This window comes from Dermacentor silvarum, chromosome 4 (genome assembly GCF_013339745.2).
Source record: "Dermacentor silvarum isolate Dsil-2018 chromosome 4, BIME_Dsil_1.4, whole genome shotgun sequence".
Taxonomy (NCBI): domain Eukaryota; kingdom Metazoa; phylum Arthropoda; class Arachnida; order Ixodida; family Ixodidae; genus Dermacentor; species Dermacentor silvarum.
The window spans coordinates 10,958,037-10,980,668 of record NC_051157.2 but is presented as its reverse complement, the minus strand read 5'-3'; the positions used below and the strand labels follow the sequence as shown (position 1 = coordinate 10,980,668).

At 47.3% G+C, this 22,632-nt stretch overlaps 1 protein-coding gene across 2 annotated transcripts in view; it reads right to left on the bottom strand.

Annotated features, from left to right (window-relative positions):
• LOC119449428 (tryptophan 2,3-dioxygenase-like) overlaps positions 1-22,632 on the bottom strand; it is a 177,032-nt gene that overhangs the window by 3,640 nt on the left and 150,760 nt on the right. For both annotated transcript variants that reach the window (XM_037712598.2, XM_049665200.1), the window contains exons 9-14: positions 22,054-22,167; positions 21,388-21,495; positions 5,927-5,971; positions 4,673-4,727; positions 3,057-3,194; positions 2,350-2,443 (exon numbers count right to left, since the gene is read on the bottom strand). In XM_037712598.2, the coding sequence (XP_037568526.1) occupies positions 2,350-2,443; positions 3,057-3,194; positions 4,673-4,727; positions 5,927-5,971; positions 21,388-21,495; positions 22,054-22,167 (554 nt within the window). The remainder of the gene's footprint in view (positions 1-2,349; positions 2,444-3,056; positions 3,195-4,672; positions 4,728-5,926; positions 5,972-21,387; positions 21,496-22,053; positions 22,168-22,632) is intronic.

Here is a 22,632-nt window from a genome sequence, read left to right as displayed (position 1 = left end):
TTTTGACCCCGATCGGGCTCGATCGCGATCGAAAGTGCGCCGTGTGACACCCGTATTTATGAGCTCCCACTGACATCAGTTTGGAATGACCCACAACCCAACCATGCGACAAGCTCGGCTATGACGGCGAGACCTTCGAGCGCCTTCGCTGTTTCGAGTGTGGCACATCGTGTTTGACAGACTAGACAGTCGTCCACTATCAGAAACGGATGATTCTAGGTCAGTAGTCACATCTGTGCGAGAAGCAACGAATGCGCTGTTGCTCCGGTTCCCGAAGTCTACAGGCATGCACGATAAACTTTGACAGCGTGTAACCTCAGGACTGTACGCGAGCGTTACAACTCTCTCCAATTCTCTCAATTCTCCTTCCGTCGTAACGTTACCTTTTCCCTCAGGGTATAACGTAAATTACAATGTTGTGCGCTCTTAACGAATATACGATACATAATTAGTACTAGAGCAGCCATAGCAGCTTCATTTATTGCAAAAGCCTGCAGGTTATGTTTAAGTACTATGCTATATATGCGTTATAGACATGACATCGTCGGATCCAGTAGCCTTAAAAATGCTCAGCAGCGCTCTATTAGCTCTTTGCATGCAGGTCTTCCGAGACCAACATTCCAAGATTTTTTATTCTGTAAACAATCTATCCCATAATCGACTTTCCCTCTTTCTGCTACTATGTAAGGGCACAACATTTTCACTGTGTCGGTGTGCACTCGCGTCGCAGAGTAACTATTTTTATTGCGATAGCAATTATATGGACACTCCAGGAGCATTTCTGCCGTCGGCGTCGCCGCCGCCGTGTGGCTCCGTGTAAGGTCCACGGGCCATAAAATCGTCGCCGCGCGCCGTATGCCCCATATGTGAGTGCAAGCGTGCGACGGTGAGCCGGATCGCGGCTCAGTCTCCCGCACGCAAGCGAACGAAGCGGGAAGGAAGCGCGCCGTCTTGTCGCTCCGGAGGGAGGCTAGGGAAGAGGGGGGGGGGGGGCGCATTTTACTCCGCGCCGCCCTAGCGACCGCGGGCGCACGCATGGGAGCACGGCTCCGGGGGTAGCGCAGGGAGGGAGGGGGTAGGCCGAGTACTACGCCACGCGCTTCCGCCCGGGCGGCTGTATATTGAAAGTGATCTGCGGCGGGGGCAGAGTCCTTCCTCCCTGCGCTGTGTTTTCGCGGTTAGTTCGCGTTGATGCGAGCGGTGGGACGAAGGTCAATTCGCTCGCCGCTGCAGCCGCGCTTACTCACTACAGCGTTTTGACAGCGAGTTTCCGCGGCCGTCGAAAGAGATGCTTTCATGTTTGCTTGTGCGCGCGTGACACCATGCTTGCTAATTTAGTTAGTATGCCTATGTTTACAAGTTTACACGGCCGATAAAACTACTATCCTTACTTCGTATAGCTGTCCACAAGTATGCTATCGCAATAGATGCTTTACCTTATGGGCGAAAATGAGACTTTTTTTTATGGCGCTAGCATCTAGCGACATTATGTTTCTCATGAAGCACACCGGAAGTCGGCCTCAGGCAACCGAAAGTTGGGGTGTCTCCGAAACCGCAAGAATAATAAAAACCGATCTAAAAGGAGGTAATTGTTCAAGTTAAGAGTTGTATAGGATAGATATGATATAGCCGAGCATAAGTTTAGTTAGGGAAAGGGCCAATTAACCGCCAGGTCTTTCTCATCCTTATGATGATTAACTATCATCATCAGCAATGGCTCGAGCGTCTTCCACAGCTGGCTCGTGGACGCCCCTCGGCTTTTGGTTTGGTGCCTATAGAAATAGCACAACCCACTACGGGGGATTGGCCATGAATCGGGCGGCAGCCTGATTATGCGCCCCTCAGCGCAACCGCGCGAACTGCTACACGCGTTCGTCGTCTCCTTCCATAGGTGGCTCCGTTGCCGCTCATCATTCCAGCGTAGAATTTCACCCGTGTACTTAGATTTAGGTGCACGTTAAAGAATTCCAGGTGGTACAAATGTATCCGGAGTCCTCCGCTACGGGCGTGCCTCATAATCAGATGGTGGTTTTGGCACGTAAAACCCCATAACTTAATTTAACTTCTCTTCTGTCGTCGTAATGGGGAGGCCGCCTTTACGGAAGTCTGAGCCATTGCTTAAGGGGGTATGAGCCATTCATTGTTCGTGTCCTAAGGCGCACTCTGCCGGCGCGTTAGGACACGTCGTCAGTTGCTCCTGTGGGTGTGGTAGAAGAAGGAGGTGCGTTAACCAAAGGTCTAGGGGCTAGCACCATTAAAGACACTTAAAGGGAACATTAAGGTCGCCTACAGTTTTTTTCGGGAAACTTTTTACGATGTCATTGAATGCAATCGTAGGAAGTTCGACACCTGAGCGTAGACCGGAGGTACTGGTAGCCAGAAGAACCACCCGTCCCGAACTGCTGCGATCCGATCATTCGCTGAACCATCTGCACGTGGTTGTCTGGAGAGGGGAGGGACAGAAAAGAGGCGAGTAGAGGTGATTACAGTTGCCATTTCAAAGCGTTCTGCCAAGTTTATGCGCACTAACCGCCTGTAAAACGGAAGACAATAATTACGCTGATACAATTAATAGCGTGAAACATGTGCACGGGAAACATGAAAGCAAAGTGCGGAACACAGCTTCTCTCACAACTCGAAGGCATTTAGTTCACATTTATCTACTAAATAACAAGACTCGTAAAAGGATGAATCAAAATCCGGAAGGCGCACTTGACATGAGTGAGCCACCAAGAATCAACAGAACTATCATACCCAGGATACACCGAACACAATCCTGCGAACGTTCGCTGTGTCACTAATCCTTTAGATAAGAAATAGATAAGAAATATCTTTGTCTGCTTTTTGAACAAGTATGCTCAGAGGCAAAACTACCTCATAAAGTCAGGTTTAGTGTTTGTGTTAAATTTTACAGAGGCTTGATGCGTGCTATTTGCGTCTCCTATCACTAAGAGAATGCCCTTAGTTCGTGCTTTTAAATCCCCGAGGCCGATGGAAGATGTGTGCTTTCTACGGTATCCGTGCACCCAGAGCACACGCAGGAGCGCAGCACTTACAGCGCCACTTGGTCAAGAGCGAGTCAGTGTCCATGAGAAGCGTGAGCAGGTAGTAGGGCTGGTGGAAGCGCGGCTGGTCGCGGTACAGAAAGATCATCATGGCGCCCTTCATGGCTTGGTGGCTCAGACGACGCTCACCTGCACACACACGCATTTTCAGCAACCATACTTATAAGGAATCTGGTACAGAAGGTACAGTAACTCTTATAGAGAACCTTTATGTTTGTTATAAAGCGGGCGCTGTAACGCTTAGGGTACACAAAGTAAGGTATAGTTAGGTTATAGCGTACCAGTTATGGGGCTATTAGAGGAATCGGTGTGTGGATGCTGAGTGAGTGAGTGAGTGAGTGAGTGAGTGAGTGAGTGAGTGAGTGAGTGAGTGAGTGAGTGAGTGAGTGAGTGAGTGACATTGTGTTTTCTTAGTGCACATACAGCGTACTATTGCAATTGGTACAGCTGAATATAGGCAAAAAAAAAAAAAAAAAAAAAAAAACACGATACGCTGTTTTCTCGCTTGCTTTTCGCTATCCGCTACATTGAACAAAAGTATTCAGCGGGAACTTTTCCGAAACGTGCCCCTAATTAGTAATGTGTTTTGGCAAAAAGTATCTCCAGTAAAATTTGTTTTAATTGCGAAAATTGAGTCCCCCCGTTCACGCGTATCGCCGTTAGCGGGAATGACCCTCCGTCTGACAATGACCCAAGGCTGACTGCAGTGCCATCGCATCTTCATGACGTCTCGCCGTGCGGTTTGTCTATAAGCAAGGTGCAAAACATCACGTCACAAATATGGATCCACATTGCTGTCAGTTTCAGCGCAGACAACAGAAATGGCCACTCCCAGTGCATGACATGCACGTGTGAGTTCGCGTTTCCAATAGGATTAACTCTCACTGTCGTCACTTTCGTCGACAGGCTAAGCATTGGGGCAAATTCTCAAAGATGTTTCGCCAATGATTACTGTTGACCGCTGACGGCTAGCAACACGTGGAGAGTCGTTGCACGCATTGTTCATTTTGCTTATATGCTAAGTAAACAGTTTGCGCTGCCCCTTTCATCTTCTATGTCCGTGTTTTTAAGCTTGCTTTTAAAAGGGATGAACCATGCGTTACAGCGAGTGTTCTTTGCTTACATAGATGTTCCCAATCTCACGCAGTAAATGTGTAGTCTTTTGAAAGACAGATTGTCTAGATATCAGGAATGATGTTGCTATGTGAAATTTACTGTGAACAAATTTATCTGGTGGCTGGCTCGAATCACTGCAGGGAAATCACAGTCCGGGACTGTTCCAAGATCCCCTGCCTAAGAAGGCTTAAGAAAATGCTCTTGCGACAGGGTCAGTGAGAACAAATTACGCGCTGTCGACCCATAAAAAAGAAATGCTATAACACCGGCGCCGTGAGTATCTCTTCCAGGCCTACCTCAATTGAACGATTTAAGAGTAAAGCAGCGAAAAAAAAAAGAATAACCTAAAAACTCGCAGGAAGTATAGAAAACAGAGTCAGCCCAAGCTTAAAGACGCGAGAATTCAGGGCTTGCAAATCCTTCTGTTTGCGAGACTCGTCTCGACCATGTAACCTTTTGTCTGTGTACGGGAAGAAATGTGAATGGATCACCTCTCGAAAGCAGGGCGTTGTGTTTGTTAACGTCGAAGAGAGTGTCGAAGGTCTCCTGTAAAGAAAAAAAAAAAAAAGACACGACGTCAGAGAATGTATTAGAGCGGGGATTGGCTGTCATATTACTCACTGCGAGAAGAAAACACACCAACGCGGCGACTCCATTAGCGAGGGACGGAGGGATTAGGACGCTTAAACGACGCGACAGAAATACGGGTCGGAAAATGAGAAGAGTGGAGTGCGAGCGACGAGCTACATTTCTTTTGTTCCCTTATTTATATTTAACTGGTTTAACTTCGAAGTTTCTCGCGGCGGACGGAGGGACATTTCGCAGCAAACAGGCAGGAAACGCTTCTCAGACGATTAAGTTCTTGCTCAGATCACGCGGTACGCCTACAACACCCACACGCACGTACGCCTGCTTGGCCTTTATGCCGAGCGAGGTTATATACATGCCTAACAGCGCAAGACAGATTTCGTTATTTTTTCTTGGAGCTTCGCTTTCAATGGCGAACCTGAAACGTGTTAAAGTTGTGCATATTTAAACTACACGTCCGCTTAGTTTGTCTAAAGGCGAAATGAGGTGAGTTGATCTGCCTTGGATAATGCAGTCATTCTAGAAAGGCAGGGAGGTTAACCAGAGGTGGTTCCGGTTGGCTACCCTGCACGGGGGGAAAAGGTAGGGCGATAAAACAGAGAAAGAGAGAGACGAGCTCAGGGAAACAGCGTACACGATAGTGTGGTAGTGGGCGGCGCTCTTAAGTCTATCATGAAAGCCCGTAAACCCTAGAGACCAGCCTTCTGCGCGGAGTTTCTTTGGGAGCACTGACCTATAGAGCCCTCTCAAACGCTCTTTAGGGTGTCCCAGCTAACGCTAGCCAAGCTGTAAAAAAATTTAAAAGAACATGGCGGAAGATACCATCTTAATACATACGGTGTTTAGCCGTCAGAAGTCTGACGACCGAACACCGTAGCTGTAAAGATTGCAACTTGCACCGTGTTTTATGAATATTTTTTTTTTCGTTGAGCAGCTTGGCTGACGTTAGCTGGGACACATGGCATAGTAGAGACGCGTGTAGCCGTATGTGTACGAGAAGAAAAAAAAAAAGAAAAAGTAATGAGTCAGCATGGTGACTCGGCGTTGTTCCCGGTAGCGTCGCTACGTATGATGCTGCGGATCCCCGTGGTTATGGTTGTCAACGTCGCACCATTTGACAAGCCAGACTCTAAGTTGAACCGTCAGCAAAATCTTACCCGTTTCTTGGCCACACTGCTTAGAACGGCGTCGTTGTTGTCAGCCTATAGAAAAATACCAGAGCCAAAAATGAGGAGAAAACGTGTGTCAGATAGCGTTCAATCAAACAGCTATAAGATACAAGTTTGCGACGCACACACAACTTTGCACTAAGCGAGCTCCATAGTGAGAATGAAGGCGCAGTTGTGTACATGATCATCATCAACACCGACAACCACATAACAATAATAATAATAATAATAATAATAATAATAATAATAATAATAATAATAATAATAATAATAATAATAATAATAATAATAATAATAATAATAATAATAAATTTATTCATCGTGCCCAGAAACAACCATGAGGTTAAGTGTTGGTGCACGCATACATAAAACAACTAAAAATAAATAAAAAAACGGCAAGGGAATATCAGAAAAAAAAACTGAATAAAAATAACAGCTTGAAAAGGAGAGTGTACATACAACAAGGTGCAAAATGAATGCAAAAGAAAAACGAGAAAAAAGGCAGTTGAACAATATGTAAAACTATGACACAACAACGCAAAGCTTGGAAAAGAACAATGACAGCGAGTTGTGAAAAATATCAAGATCATCAAAGTAAGCGTTATAAAGACTCTGTATTCTATGGACAGTTGAGTGTTGGTGAGGACAGGCAGGAATATGGAAAGGGAAATGTGCTCTGGTGACCTTGCGCAGAATACGAAACATGATACAACTGAGGAGTTCGGGGCAGGTGAGGATTTATACCGTGAAGGAGTTTGAAAAGAAACAGAAGGTCAGCACGATTACGTCGGCAGCGAAGTAAGGGCAATGGCAGTAATCCAACAGTGCTAGAGCAAGGTCCAGTGTCCGTGTTGGCAAAGCGGTGACGATATGTGCTTAGAAAGCTTTTGTGGACGCGATCTATAATGCCACTGTTGGATCTGGAAATGCCATTCCAAACGACCAACGCGTATTCGAGTTGAGGAAGGAAGATTGTTGTGTACAACTTGCAGAGCGGTGTAGTATTGAATTCTCTCGATTGTCTGCAAACAGAGCCGAGAGAGTGCATACCCCACATTGCAACGCGTTTAGTGTGAGCTGAAAAGTGTAAGGGCGTATCAAAAGGTACACCGAGATGATGATGACAACAACAACAGTAATAATAATCAACCAATCAATCAATCATGTTGCCAGGGCAAGGACTCGCGCCTGTCGTCTGTAACAGTTCTGAAGTGTCCGGGTGCCTTCTGCAATGCTTTCTTTTGTTCGCTCTCGTTCTTTATACTAGTACACTTATGGCGGTTGCCTCAAATATATTTTCACGATGTGCTTGAAGAAATTTATTCAGAGGTTATTATCTAGACAAAAATATATCTCGCAAAGGCAACGTTACAGTACCAGACGACTGAGCTCAGTCCAGCGCGGTGCGGGTTTTTCATGCGCGGTTCTACACTCTGCAGCGGTACCTCGCGCAGATAAGAAAAGCGTAAACGCAAAGACATAGGACATATATATATATATATATATATATATATATATATATAGACATATATAGACATGACATAGGACAGCACAAGCCAGTTAAGCGATCATACCTGATGGGGTGCAACAATCATGTAACAGACGCTGGCTATATATATGACTTCTACAACATTTACCTTGATTTTTAACCCGCGAAAGCTTGTTTGCTCACGACGAGTACTTCATGGAAAAATTTATTTCGCATTTCTTCACAGAAACCTTCGGCAGCATGCACGAGGACTGCAGTCTAGATTCTGCCGGTCAATTTTTTGTAACTGCTTCTCGGCGGTAACTTGAAGCAAATCTAATTGAGGCTTTCAGCTGTTTGCATCACACGAGAAGGCGTGAAACAATATTTATTCCCTTTACAGGTACACAAGTTCAACTGTGTTCAGCATTTTACAGGTGCTTATTGATTGGGGAACAGCAGTTATGACCAATTTGTTTGGCGAAACTGACAGCTGCTCGGCACAACTTTTGGGGCTAAATATGCCTTTTATACCGTATGGCTGCAGCTAGCAAGAAGCCGAGGCCTCACTCATTATAGTTGTATGGGATACATTGAAGGTATCATCATCCATCGGAGGAGGTCTAAAATCAAGTGAATTCATATGAGGTTTTTGGTGTCTTTTTTATGAGGCGGCTGTACGAGGCGGTCTTTTATGAAGTGATCAAGCGAACAGTTCTCACTTAGTATAATTAAACTACTGAGGTTGTGACACCGTGATGTAGAAGGTACAAGGATTTCCCTCTTAAAGGCGGCCTAAGCTGCGCTCTAGTGTCTCGAGTATACTTTAGGCATTGAAATTGGCGCTGTAAGGAACTGCTTCATGATTTCAATTCGGAATTGTAGTGAACAGATGAGTTTCGCGAACAATGCGTGCCTCGCCCTAACGCCATAACGACTGTCGGTTGTCCCTGTTGCGGGAGGGGTGCACCACATTGTCGATAAAGACTGCTGCAGCTGGGACACTATGAAACATTTCATCGCTTGTAATGGCTTGGCTCTAGATCTTAACCACGAGGCTTTTCTTTCAGGTGATTGTTGTTATGGTGTTCGTGAAGTTTATACTATACGTGACGCGCAGTCATGTTAAGAGCCATGAACAACGCTTTTTTGGGTGCCTGTTTCGGAGAACGGTGAAATTAGTGGCAAACTTTTTCATATAGAATGCGCACCTACCTCTTCATTTTACGCATTATTACAGTGCCCTTATTTGAATAGAACAACTCGCCAGAGCAATAAGCACCTTGAAAGCTTCGCAGAGATCGAGTATCGTTCTAATATCATACCGATATTACTTTCCGTGTAAACTGCAATGTATGCCGTAATTAATTACTAAGGGAAGGTTATGCTTTGAGCTAAGCATCATACAAAAATTTTCATGCTGAATTTCAAGACATTCTCTTTGCGCGAAATTTATGGACACACACGGTGCACCTCTGTATTGCAAAAGCTGTAGACCCCTTCAGCTCTACATAGCTTGCGTTGTCCAAGCTGCAAGTTTTTACGAGAGACGCATTTCTGAAAAAGAAATTGCAGTTTCGGCGTGGCAGCAGCAAGCAGCCGAAACATACTTCAGGAAGTACGGCTGGCGCAACATGCACGAAGCCAACGAGCGCGCGCAGCAGCCGATGAGCCGGTGCGATCGGCGTCCTGGCGTGACGTCACTCGCGAGAGGGCGCCACTCCACCTTTGACTGTTTGTCAGGCTTCCCGGCAACTGCAGCTTTCTTTTTTTCGGCACCCAGCGTTGCATGTAGGCTGCTGAGGAGGCGAGTGCCATCTAAATAGTGTTTTTGCAAGAAACTCCCACCGGGGCGCATCCCTGTATGAATGGTAGAAATGCTGGAAAAGGGCTTTGTGTTTGAGTTTCAGCGTAGCATAATTATGTTTCCTCGTATATTCAAATTACAATCAGACGCTATCATACTTGTAGGCTGCGGATAAGTCGTACTTTAAGATTTTTCTGACGCATTTTACTTTGAGAAATTCCATTAGTTCACCAACGCCTCTGCGCCACGCGGAGGGCCTGCGTGGCCGGGGTGGTTCGGGATGATTTTCTTGGCCGCGAACGCCGCACGCCAACACCGACGCCGGATTTTCTGCGACACGGGGCCCTTAACGCTGTCGCGTTAAAAACTTTAGGCGACCGTAATGGTCCTGTCTTTAATGGTGCTAGCCCCTAGACCTTTGGTTAACGCACCTCCTTCTTCTACCACACCCACAGGAGCAACTGACAACGTTTCCTAACGCGCCGGCGGAGCGTGCGTTAGGACACGGAGAATGAATGGCTCATACCCCCTTAAGCAATGGCTCAGACTTCCGTAAAGGTGGCCTCCCCATTACGACGACAGAAGTGAAATTCTATGCTGGAATGATGAGCGGCAACGGAGCCAGCTGTGGAAGAAGACGACGACGCTCGAGCCATTGCTGATGATGATAGTTATTCATTATAATGATGAGAAAGACTTTTGGCCTTTTCCTTAACTTTTCCTAAAGATTGGCCTTTTCCTTAACTAAACTTATGCCCTTATATCATATCTATCCTATAGTCGGATACAACTTAAGTCTGCAGTGAAGCCCCGGCCACGCCCTCATAACCGCCAGCCACTGTTCTTCCGCGAGGCTGCAAGTAGTTCGTACTACAAACTTTCCCTGTTACCTAAATAAGAGGGTAACCACAAAAATAAACCTATAAGCTCGTAATTTTATGCGTTTTCACTCGTATGTCATAGTGGAACGTGCAAGTACGACAAGTACAGTCGTATCAAGTACGACGCTATTTTGAAAAGGTCGCATGACGACGATTTTGTTGGCCTCTGTGATTGGCTGGCGGAGTATAACACAACCCTGCGCGGTCCGTGTGCCTTTGTTGTCAACTGCTGTTTTTCTTTTCAGTTGTATCCTGCTATATACAACTCTTAACTTGAACCATCACGGTTTCGGAGACACCTCAACTTCCGGTTGCCTGAGGCAGACTTTCGGTGTGCGCCTTGAGAAACACAATGTCGCTCGGTGCCAGCGCCATAAAACAAAAACAAGAACACTGCAGGCGAATATAATAAAAAACAAGCTTACGTCGGTAACGAAGAAAGGACAATTAATAATAATAAGAGTAATAATGTTTAATAATAATAATAATGCTTACTGCCACCAAAAAATGCAGAACATAAACAGGCCGGTCTAAGCCTCAGGGGCTTTGTAGGACGCGCGCGCACGCACACGCACACGCACACACACACACACACACACACACACACACACACACACGCACACGCACGCACACACACACACACACACACACACACACACACACACACACACACACACACACACACACACACACACACACACACACACACGAATAATGGCAAGTTAATGACAAACAAATAAGACCAAGATAACATGTGGTTATTCTACTTGAAACAAAAGAAGTTGAAGTAGAAAATATTACAATGCCAAAGTGTTATGGACGTTAATTTCACCATAACTCCATCAATAATTCTTTCAGCGTGCTTTTCGAAGACCCGTTAAAAATTTCATCCGGTAATTTGTTAAAAATGTCCGGCACATATGCACAACGTCTGGCCGCACCATACCTCGTGGATGAACGAGGAACCACATAACGTACGTGCTTACGAAGTTCCCTTCTGGCGGTATTTTTTTTTAATGCGGAATCCCGATAATGATTGACAACTGTTTCGATGAGCAAGGATTGAAAATTCGGCAGACCAAGTTCTCGGAAGATATTTGCAGCTGTTCCTGTTGGGGAATTGTATGCAACATTTTTAAGAATATTTTTTATAATCCTGTCTGCCCTGCATCTCCAACGATTCGGACAGAATCCGAAGACTGTAATGCCACATCTCAACACGCTGTAACCCAATGTATGTACAATCATTTTTACAAAGATAATAATAATAATAATAATAATAATAATAATAATAATAATAATAATAATAATAATAATAATAATAATAATAATAATAATAATAATAATAATAATAATAATAAACTGTTTATTACAGTGCCCAGGAACAGCTACGGCGCCTACGTACTCGTACACTTAAAAAGTAATACGCGAGACAAAATGTATACACAGAAGACAAATGTGGTAGACAAAACAATACGCGGAGATAGACAAACCTATTTATAAAGAAGATTAAGCTCACACACCCCGCATAATTTTGTACAATGTGGTCATACATGAAATCATGCTTTTGCCAACGTTGAGCACTGATTTTAGACACCCCGGTCACTATCCTAATGAGTCAAGGAACATTTCATTCTTCCCGAGAAAAAGCACGCGAGGGACGCTCACATACATTGGTGGAGCTCTTTGGCCAAAGATGCCCTTGCGCCATTAAAACCCATCAATCACGTACATTGGACACGCCTCAGTGATGAACTAGTTTCCGCGATTTCTTACAAGCTTGTATCACCGTTCCTACCTGACACTGCGCATTTATCAAATAACAAGGCGTGCCCACATTAGCGATAAACGGGCACCTGTCTCGATAACGGCTTATGCCCTATCCGTGTTCTCTCGTATCCTATTGTTTAAGCACGAAATTAATACAAACGCTAGAGTTAATCAATAACTTTATTGGTACGTCCACACTTAGCGGGGAAGACACGTGCGGCAGAACGTCCCGGCAAGCAGGCGATTCGCTCTCAGCTGCAATCACTATGGCTGAAATCAGCGATGCCGATAGAGGGGGGTGTAGTTCCTAGCAGCGATGAATGAATCGGCAGGTCATAATTGGCCTCCGCGATCGGCGGCGCACAGAACGCCGCAAAAACATAGCTCCGAGACGCATTCGCTCCGCGGCAGGACAATGTTGCGACATGTTTTCTTCTCGACGCGAGCGACTATGCACCTTCTTCGTTTTGACAATGCTGTATCCAAGGTCCAGCTAATTCCTGCATCAATGAGCTTTGCTGACAGGGCGCGCTGCTGGTGTTCTATCCTGTTGTTTTACTGCAAGCATCTGCGCGGAGCTCGCAGACACGTGCTTGATGCTCGGCTCGCTTGCGCTATGCCGATGGGATCGCGCGGATAGCGCAACAGTTGTTCCGTGTTGCGTTGGCACACAACTGGCGGGCCATAAAGCAACGTGCCAGCACGTACTTACAGAAGGCAAACGCAAAGGAAAGGAAGAAGATCGCCGTTCGGAGTGTGACCAAGCAGTCGCTCGGTCCGGGAGCACAATGCGCTTGCAACAGGGGCAGCCACGGACATCGCTATCGGTGCCTGTCATCTCGGGCACGTACAAGCAAGCCTCTTAGGAGGAGCCGCTCTGTCCAGTTTGATTTTCCTCTTATCTGTGCCGGCACGACCACTATTGCGTCTTTCCCACGCATACGGAATTACAGCCGGTGCAGAGCAGCTTTGACATTCTACGCGAAGAGACGCGCTATGGCGTACGACCAGAAGGAAAGTGATCGTATACGTTTCAGTTGATCGGTGTACAATTACACTGGTAAATCACCTATCGCTCTGTGGTACACACACGCATTGACAAGCACGGTATTGCATTGCGCGGAAGGATGCCCACGCGTGGGATTACTCCGGGCGTGCGCATTCGAGCTGCATCAGGGGCAACGACAGTGTGCTAAATCTGCGCGGCCTCTCCACAATAAAACCACGCAGCGTTGTGGAAGTCACAAGCGTCGCGTTAGCGATGTAATGAGGGCCACAATACCTAGGAAAGCGCGGATTTACTAATCTGCGGTCACGTACCCAGCCTGGACTCGATGGCAAAAAAGAATACAAAGCCCATTGCTTCAAGACCAACTAAGGGCTGTCCAGAGGGCCCATGATGTCGCTGAAGGGCTTGGCCTGACAGTGCCAACGTGGGAGCGGCCCGCCTCGGCTTAAGTCGAGCCTCCGGACCTCCTTAAATAAAGTTTACACACACATACGTACCCAGTCTGCTTTAACATTTAAGGATCAGCTAACAGACGACGCCGCAAAACGCACGACGTGTACGTTGCGCTGCTGAGCGAGTGCTTTTGAAGAGCGTAACTACGCAGTGCATGCGAAGAACATCGAAACTTCTTGTTCATTTTGCGCGCTGTCGGGGCCACCATGACGCAAAACGCTGCGCAGAAATAACGAGCTGCACCAAGCCGATGATCCGAGAAAAAAAAAAAAAAAAGAAAAGCGTGACTCGAAGCGAGTCGCACGATCGTCGATCACTGAACGTGTGAAACGAACGCGGGAAGAGCGCCGTGGGAAAAAAAAAAAAAAAAAACAAGGAAAAAGAAATCAAAGTTCGATGCAAGCACCCTGGCGTTGGATGTGTCGAGATGCCGGATCTGATTACTGCTCCTCGTTTTAGAGCGCAGTTCTTAGGCACCCGTTCCTGCGACGAGTGGCGGCGTCGGCGGCGTATATACAGCGAAAGATGAAAGAGAACGCGGATCGCAGCGGGGGATGAAAGACGCGAGGAGGGAAGCGGAGAGGATGGTGCAGCGGAACCATGAGGCGGGAAGCGGAGGAGGAGGGTATGGCGAAAGCGTGAGAAGAAAAGCGTAGTGCGGCGAAGATGGCGACGAGATGGCGGCAGAGTAGCGCGCGTCGTCTGGCAGGTTTGTTGGCGCCGGCTGCTGTGAATCGCGCCCACGTGTCACCCACGCGCCGGCTCTCGCAATCTCCAGATTAGCGAGGCATTCGCGCCACACTTCGCTCCACTTGCAACGTGCCGCACGAGACAGATTGTCCACGCCATCCAATATATTGCGAAATGAAAACACGCATACAGCTGCACTCAAATTTCGCATGAGGCAGTATCGTAATCGTCGGTGAATTTTTTTTCTGGTAGGAACGTCCACAGAGAAAAAAAAAGAGAAAAGAAAATAACAAAGGCGTGGTCAACGCGGGAACGGGGATGCGTCGACCCCCTCTCTGCCACTGAAGAGCGCCACACGTGCCGAGTTTGATCGTCAGAGCGAAACAGCGATAATTTTAATGTGATAGTGTTAAGGGCCCCGTGTCGCAGAAAATCTGGTGTCGGTGTCGGCGTCGTTGTCCGAGAGCGAAAATTTCCGTGTATATTTAGGTATGTGTATATTCCACGGCTTGCTATATAACATGCGGTATCATCGTCATCATTAGCCTATTTTTATGTCCACTGCAGGATGAAGGCCTCTCCATGCGATCTCCAATTACCCCTGTCTTGCGCTAGCTGATTCCAATTTCCACTTGCAGATTTCCTCATTTCATCACCCCACCTAGTTTTCTGCCGTCCCCGACTGCGCTTCCCTGCTATTGGCACCCCATATGTAACAAATGGTCCACCGTTTATCCACCCTACGCACTACATGGCCTGCCCAGCTCTTTTTCTCTTAATTTCACTTAGAATACCGGCTATACCCACTTGCTCTCTGATCCACACCACTCTCTTCCGGTCTCTTAACGTTACAACTAACGTTTTATTGCGATAGCAATTACATGGACACTCCAAGCGCATTTCTGCCGTCACCGTCGTCGTCACCGTGAAGTACCGTATAAAGTCCAACCGCGATAAAACCGTTTCCAGCGTCGTATGCCGTATGTGCGAGTGAAACCGCGCGACGGACGCGTGCTTTCACGGAGAGCGAACGCACGGCGGAGAGCAAACGCGAAGTCTTCCGTCGTGCGAAAGGCCGTGGAGGGATGGGAGGGAGGGAAGGGAGGCGACGTTTATCTGCGGCACCAAATGCGTAGCTTGCGACCGCGCGCAAGGGGAACTGGCGACTCAATCTCCCCACGTGAAAGGAGGAAACCGGGAAGGCAGCGCCGGAGGGAGGGGGCGCGGCTTCCACTCTGCCAGCAACTGCGTACTTGTACTTTGCGCTGCTGAGGGCTGTCGCGTGCACCGTATCTTAAAAGCGATCTCCACACGGCTCTTACCCTTCTATGCGCTGTGCTTTCGTCGCTCAGTTTCCGTTGAAGCGATAGACCACACGAACCCTCGGTCGCTGCTGCTGTCGCGCTTGCTCACGCCAGCGTTTTGACAGTGGTTGTCCGCGGTCATCGAGTGTGATCTATTTATATTTGGTTTTGCGCGTGATAACATGCTTGTTAATTCAGTTAGTAAGCGAAAGTGTCCAAGTTTACGCAGCCGATAAAACTACTATCCTTACTCCGTATAGCTCTCTACTAGTAAATTTGCTATCGTAATTGATGCTTCACCTTTCGGCCGAAACTGCGACTTTTCTTGTTCCATCGCTCTTTGTGTGGTCCTTAAAGGGATACGGACACAAAATCTGAAAATTTTACGAAAATGCTGAAAATGAATCCTCAATGTGTGAATACACCAAAAAGAAGTAGTCCCTTAGCTCATTTTTGAGCCGATTTCTTTATTTCCGGCGTTTCTGTGAGCTCGCGCCTCGCCGCCCGACCCGCGGGAGTTGGAAGGCGTGACGTCACGACACCCTCGTCGGATAGCCAGCCGGCCGATCGCGGTCATTCGAAGCGCGCCGACGCCGCCATCGTGAGCATGGATTCAAGTTCTGGTGCCTTTACCAGCGATGAGTACACGTCTGAAGACGAGGACCATTTCAACTTGGCAAGAAATATTACCGCTTACGGTTACGAGCCTTCCGCGTCAAGCGACGAAGAAGAGCAGGTGGCCGTGGAAGTGCCGGTCAGGTTTTCGCGAACCGTAGCGCGAAGATTTCGCTCTGCACCAGATACTTGTGCAAGAATGATTTATCATTTCCTCTGTAAACTTGCTTTTTCAAGAGCGCACGCAGGCGAGGCAGCTGCGGGGTACTTCAGCACTGCGTGGATGACTGAATAGCAGCTTATGCCGTCGGCGTGAGCAACTGCTGTGAAATATCAGTACCTCCGAGACTCTCACGTCCACTTCGCCAGCCGCCAGACAGATGGCAGCACCTGTCCGGCGTTCTCCCCAGGTTTTCCTGCTTTTAGCATGCTTTTAACTCCATGGCTTTTAGCCTGTGGAGAAGCAGAGCTATGTGTGTGTGTGTGTGTGCCTGCTCCGCCGCCATGTAGGACGGATCTCGTGAGTCGCGCTCGCGCTCGCTAGCCTTGTATTGTTTTACTATGCTTTGCCAACATTTTTAAAGACATTACTGCCTTCGTGCCCAGCCTCGGGCATCTCGCCTCAGCCTCGCCCTCACACTGCTCAAGAGGGCTGCAAGTGAACGAAAACAGTACCGACACCTTTTCGCCTCCTCTTTTCAAACGCGCCGCTGATCATTTCTGTCTTACGTTTTCAGTGAGAAGACCGATGTCACAGCGTCAGGCTTTAGGCGGTGCCTTTTGAGCGGCATGCCGAGGCTTTTCAGCCCAGCCGGGTTGGTCACATAATCATCGTCGACAAAGTGGTCGCGCAAGTGAAGTCATTTTTAAGAGGTCTTCAGGCGGGGCGTGATGGCTGACAGGCAGGTATCCAAAGTTAAACGCACCTTCTTGTCTCTGGGAAACGTGTGTGACGGCGTGTTACGACCGACGATGCTGTTATAGCAGCAATGTCTGGGCATTTCCTTCCGCCGCGACGAACGCGTCAATACCGAGCGACGACTGCGGTAAGGCGCATGTAAGACGCACCATCTGCGTGGAGCGCCGACTGGGATAATGCTTCAGACGGACCACGTGCGAAGATCGCCGAAAGGGGTTAAACAAACGCTGCAAGGGACTGACACCCCCGGAAACACTGCGGCGGCTGTGGCCGACCTTGGTCGCGCGCGCCGGTGGGTGGGTGTTATGACGTCAAATTTGAGCTTCTGCCGGCGGCCGCTTGGAGGCAAGGTGCACCAGAAAATCGAAAAAAAAAAATGATGTTTCTCGTTCTTTTTTTCAAAGCAGCTTGTTGTATTCGTCAATTTCAACAGTTCAACTTTTGTTCCGACGCCAAAAACCACCCTCCAACTTTTGTGTCCGTATCCCTTTACCTTGTTCTCGAGCTTCTTTGTTAACCTCGAAGTTTCTGCCCCATATGTTAGCACCTATAGAATGCAATGATTGTACACTTTTCTTTTCAACGACAGTGGTAAGCTCCCAGTCAGCATTTGGCAATGCCTGCCGTATGCACTCTCAACCCATTTTGATCATCTGTAAATTTCCTTCTCACAACCAGAGTCCCCTAATCGGTATATATGCGGTATGTGATCGGGTGGCGCAAGGCAGCTCTGGTGATTTATCGTGCACCCTTGCTGCCTTATTGGCTCTTCTGCATTGGCGCGTCGGCAGAGGCTTTTCAGTTTTTTTTTTTCGGGGCCGTAAGCACTCCAGTTTTTCGCCCTATCTTTTTCAAGGCTTGAGGACTGGGCAGAAGCCGTGGTGTACTCTATACCTTTTGAAATGTGGGAAAAAGTACACAGGGCAAACTGGAAGATGCACGAACGAAAGAGTAAATGAATATAAGCTTAACGTCGAGCAGGCCAGTAGGAATTTGGGCATCCGCATCAGAGATTGCCTCTCCAAAGCCTGCGCCGAAGAATTCGAATGGTGTGAAGTGCTGAAAAGAAAAAAAAAAACACCGCATATCCACGAAGTGAATGAGGATGAGTGGGCGAAGCACCGGCCGGGGGATCATTCGGGGAAAACGCCGGAAGCGTTCTCCGGAAGCCAGAAGCTGGCTTCCGGTTCCGGAAGACGGAGCGTGGCCATATATATATATATATATATATATATATATATATATATACTGTACACGTGTACAGTATATACAGCGCTTATATACCCCTTGTGCACCGCAGCGCCCCTAGCTACGGACGAGAGAGAGAGAGAGAGAGAGCGTCGGGAACGAGAGAAAAAGAGAAAGAGCACAGCTGCACCTCTAGCGGGAGCGGCGAGTACTAGCGTGGCTACGACGGCGCGACGAGGGACAAGGCTCGACTCTAAGGAGCTTCGCCCCTAAAACACAATGACCAGCTGGTTCGGGAGGTTATTAAGGCAGCCGAGATTGCTAGACTTCGTGAACAATGTGTTAGCACGCCGTCCTTGTTGCTAACAGATAAAGAACTTGAGCTGTTGCACGTGCAATCTTTTTCGTGAATGTGCAGAAGAGCGTATAACAAGCCATGTTTCCTTCGAATAAACGTTGTTGAAAGTCAGCGCTCGTGGTATCGTCTTCTTGTCTCGTGTTCCCGTCTAAGGTTTTTGCGCTGTTAACACCAGCAGTCAAGGTCGTTTGGTGTGTCGCGGGGAGAGAACGGGAAGGAAAGGGGGTTGGTGCGCTCCCCGGGTTTTCCTCGCCTCAGATCAGTTTCGGCGACCGGATGGGAAAGCATCGCTTTGGGCGTTTCGCCGAGGAGCGAGCTGCGTTTGCACAACGGCACCGCGAACTCACTCGGGAAAAGGTTCATCTTCGACGTGCCGATTCTAGCGTGAGGGCTTCCGAAGCTTAGGCGAAACGTCAGCGAAGAGCCGCGCACCCTGAGTTTAGGGCAAACGAAGCCGAACGCCTGCGACAGCGTCGTTTTGCCACTAGCGTCGCTTACGCCCATTTTCCCGACAGTGAAAGGGTTGGTGATTTTTAGGTGCGAAGCACCTTATGCGCCAAGGCTGTCGGCGTCTCCTGTCGTTGTCGTAGTCACGGAAATTAAGCGGATCGTGCTCGTGCCACTGCTCCCGCTTTCGTCGTCGTCTTCCACAGCTGGCTGCGTTGCCGCTAATCATTCCAGCGTAGAATTTCACTTCTCTTCTGTCATCGTAATGGGGAGGCCGCGTTTACGGGGTTATGACCCATTGCTTAAGACAGTATGAGCCCATTAGCGGTGCATCACTGCATGCTTCGCACCTCCCCAGGTTTCACGTTAGTGCATGGAGCTGCATTTCGCTCAATGGGTCATTTGACACTTACGCATAAAATTTAATTCACCACCCAAACCGTGCCTACGACTTAACTCGTGCTAACTGTAATAACTAATAAAAACTAGAACAGTAAGAAAGGCGTCCATAATGGCCAAATTACTGAGGCAGTTAAAGAAAACAATGATGGTTTCGCTAATACATCATGGTGAAAGACATCATTTTTTTCTCTCTCTCTCTTTGCTCTCTTTACAACCTTTATATCCCCACCCCAGTGCGGGGTAGCAAACTAGAAACTCGCCTCTGGTTGACCTCTCTCTTCAATGGAGGGAAGCGCGAGAGAGGAGCTGCAGTACACGCCTCATGCATGACGCGTTTAGGCGGTGGAAGTGCACGGTGTGTCGCCATACATTGCTTCAGTGCTTAATCGCATTAACAATCGACAGTCACCCTGACACGGTTTCTGCCGTTTTTTATGTTAACCCTTCTCAAACTGAAATATTAAAATTGCGACACAATAACAGAAACCTGAAAATGTCGTTTTTTTATTTATTTATTTTTTTTTTTTTTTGCCGCGGCATTGCACTACCTCTGGGGTTGGCCCGCGCAAGAGGCCGCGTTTCTACCGGTAGGATCGCCTTCGTGCATAGAGTTCGCCGCAAGCGTTTCCCGGTAAACATTACGGTTACATAAGCTGCAGTTGCCGGGAAGCGTGAGGAGCAGTCAGGGATCTTTGAATGCTATCGCGTTCCACGATGCTTAAGCGTCCTCCAAGTTTTTTAATCACCATTTCCAGCGCACTCTCTCTATTTCGCTTTAAAACAGGAGGGAATGCTGTCTATCACAACGTGTTTTGAAAGGGTGCATCTATTACAGTATACGCACCGCATTAAAAAAGTTTTGCACAGTGACGGGAGGAAGCAAGCTTGCAGGAAACGTTTTCAAGATGTCGTTTGCCATCGCTTATCACGAAGCAAGATTTTCCACGTTCAGCAAAGGTATACAGATACGCTTGCCATGAAGGACTACATACACACAAAGTAGTATAATAAAGGACCTGTCTCGCTAAATTTTATTCCTTTCTTATCTTCCAACGCAGGCGGTGCGCCGCTCTGACCATTGACGAATAGCAAAAATGAAAATAATAGCAATAAAATCGTTCGATTTTCGTGATCGCGACAGCCATGATCATTCATGCTATATCGCTGCCGTGAATCGAGAAAGACTTCGATTGATCAGATGCCGTATCCTCGAAACGGTTCATTTTCCATTGTATAGTTGCCCTCCGTTTTTGGCCCGCTATTGCCAGAATCAGCCAGTCGGTGGGACGGCCGGGTGATAAGAAATTGAAACAATCCGCCGAACATCTAGAAGTTCACGCAAGCCATGAAACGCACGCGCGTCTGTCGTCGACCAGAGTGCCAGCTCATTTCCTTCGAACCGGAAAGGCGTAACTGCCGCTACTACAGTCACGCGTAAGCACTTCGTTCAGCATATAAGTGTAATATCGCAGTCCGCTATGTCAAGTATCGCGTAGGGCGTGCTAAATATCGGCGTGCAGGCGACGGGCTAATTTATCGCAGATAACACATTTCCGGGGGGCTTTGCTGTATACGCGCACGTGGTGTTCAAGTCATGCGACATTGTGAGCCGTAAATCTGCGCAGTGATAACATGCCGTTGTCATGCCTGCGGTGGTGAAACAATGGCGGGCTTTGTTGAATTCGCAGAGCAATCACGACGAAGTGCACAAGAGCGAAACACAGAGCGTCAATGTCGAACTTGGCGAAGAGAATCCTTGTCTGTCCAAAACAGTGAGCTATACTTTAAAATTGGACTTTAATACAGAAGTCTATAAGCTGTATTCCGGGAGGCAGCACTGCCCTTTACGCACATAGATGTCGCAGCACTAGGCTTGACGCATTTGCCAACTGTTAACCATCATCTCTAGAACTTCCTTTCAGCGTAATATCTTGCTCAGCCATACAGCAGTGAATCGTTGAGGAGATTCCGGCCCGTTGAAATCAATCAATCAATCAATCAATCAATCAATCAATCAATCAATCAATCAATCAATCAATCAATCAATCAATAAATAAATAAATAAATAAATAAATAAATAAATAAATAAATAAATAAATAAATAAAACCAGACCAGTGTGCACAGTCGGTGCACATACCTTGGCGTCCTCCTCCATTTGGTCGAGCATGCGATTCACGACGTTTTGGTACTTTTCCCAAAAGTTGAAGCCATGCGGTTCCAGGCCGGGCGTCCGTTCCAGCCACCGCTGTGGCCCGGCAGCGCCAATGCGGGACCGGGAACAAAATAAACAAAAGAAAAAGATACTGTCCAGTTAGCTCTTCTGAGTTGCGTTGTACTTGCTATATATAAAGTTGACTATCCGCGTTAATGTTTATATGCTTGTTCACATGTCTGTATTTTGATTGCTGCTTACTATTGCTAACATTAGTGTACGAGCTGAGTTATATTTCTTGGATACCTAATCTACTTCTTTTGTTATTCATATGCTTGTTCACATGCGCGCTCTTTTATTACTGCTTGTTCTTTTTCTTGTCATTACCTTATTTTTGTGGGTCACCCTGCCATTTTTTTTAAACTTCGACAGACCCTGCTGTAGGTATGTCTCTATTATGCAAAACCTCTCAATGTGAGTATCATGATTGTCGCAGTGCAACAACATAGTCTTTTAATACTTTCTTGGTAATATATAGTTACCACGTTAATTGATTTCACGGGCTATAACGCAAAATGATAGCCACACAGTAAAGTAAAATTTAGCCAGCTCATGGATACAGAAAAAAAAAAAAAAAAAAAGCGTATGCACCTCTACGAGTTGCAGTAACGTGAGCTCCTTCTCCGACTCCTGTATCTTGTGGATGGCGGAGGGATCCTCGAACACCTTCTGGTAGTGCTGCTTACCGTAGTTGACTCGCAGCTCCTGCGGTTGAGATAAGCGCACGTCCTCAAAGTGACACTATTGGAAAATTTTAGCTCGAGCTAGATTGAAAGATTAGGGTTCTGCAATAACGAATTCATCATTCGTAGCGAGAACGGATATTTTGTAAGCTAGAAAATGACGAAAATCAAACATAGAATGGCGCCACCTACTTTGGACTACGGAATCCTTAATGTGACGTGAGCACTGGCTCATTCACAGAAAGCAGCAGAGAGGGAGGTCACGTGAGGGTTATAAGACTCGTCCGTTTGGGCACGGCGGGTTCAAATTGAACAGCAGCGGCGAGACCTTAAGTGGCAATTTTCTACGCAAAAATGCCATATATTGGCACACAAAAACGATTGCTAGTGTCTCTTTAAACTGTTCTGCAAATCATTGAGAGGAAAAAAAAAACAGATTGGTGGGCGAGTCAGTGTGAATTGCCATCCGATTCATAGCTGTCCTGTC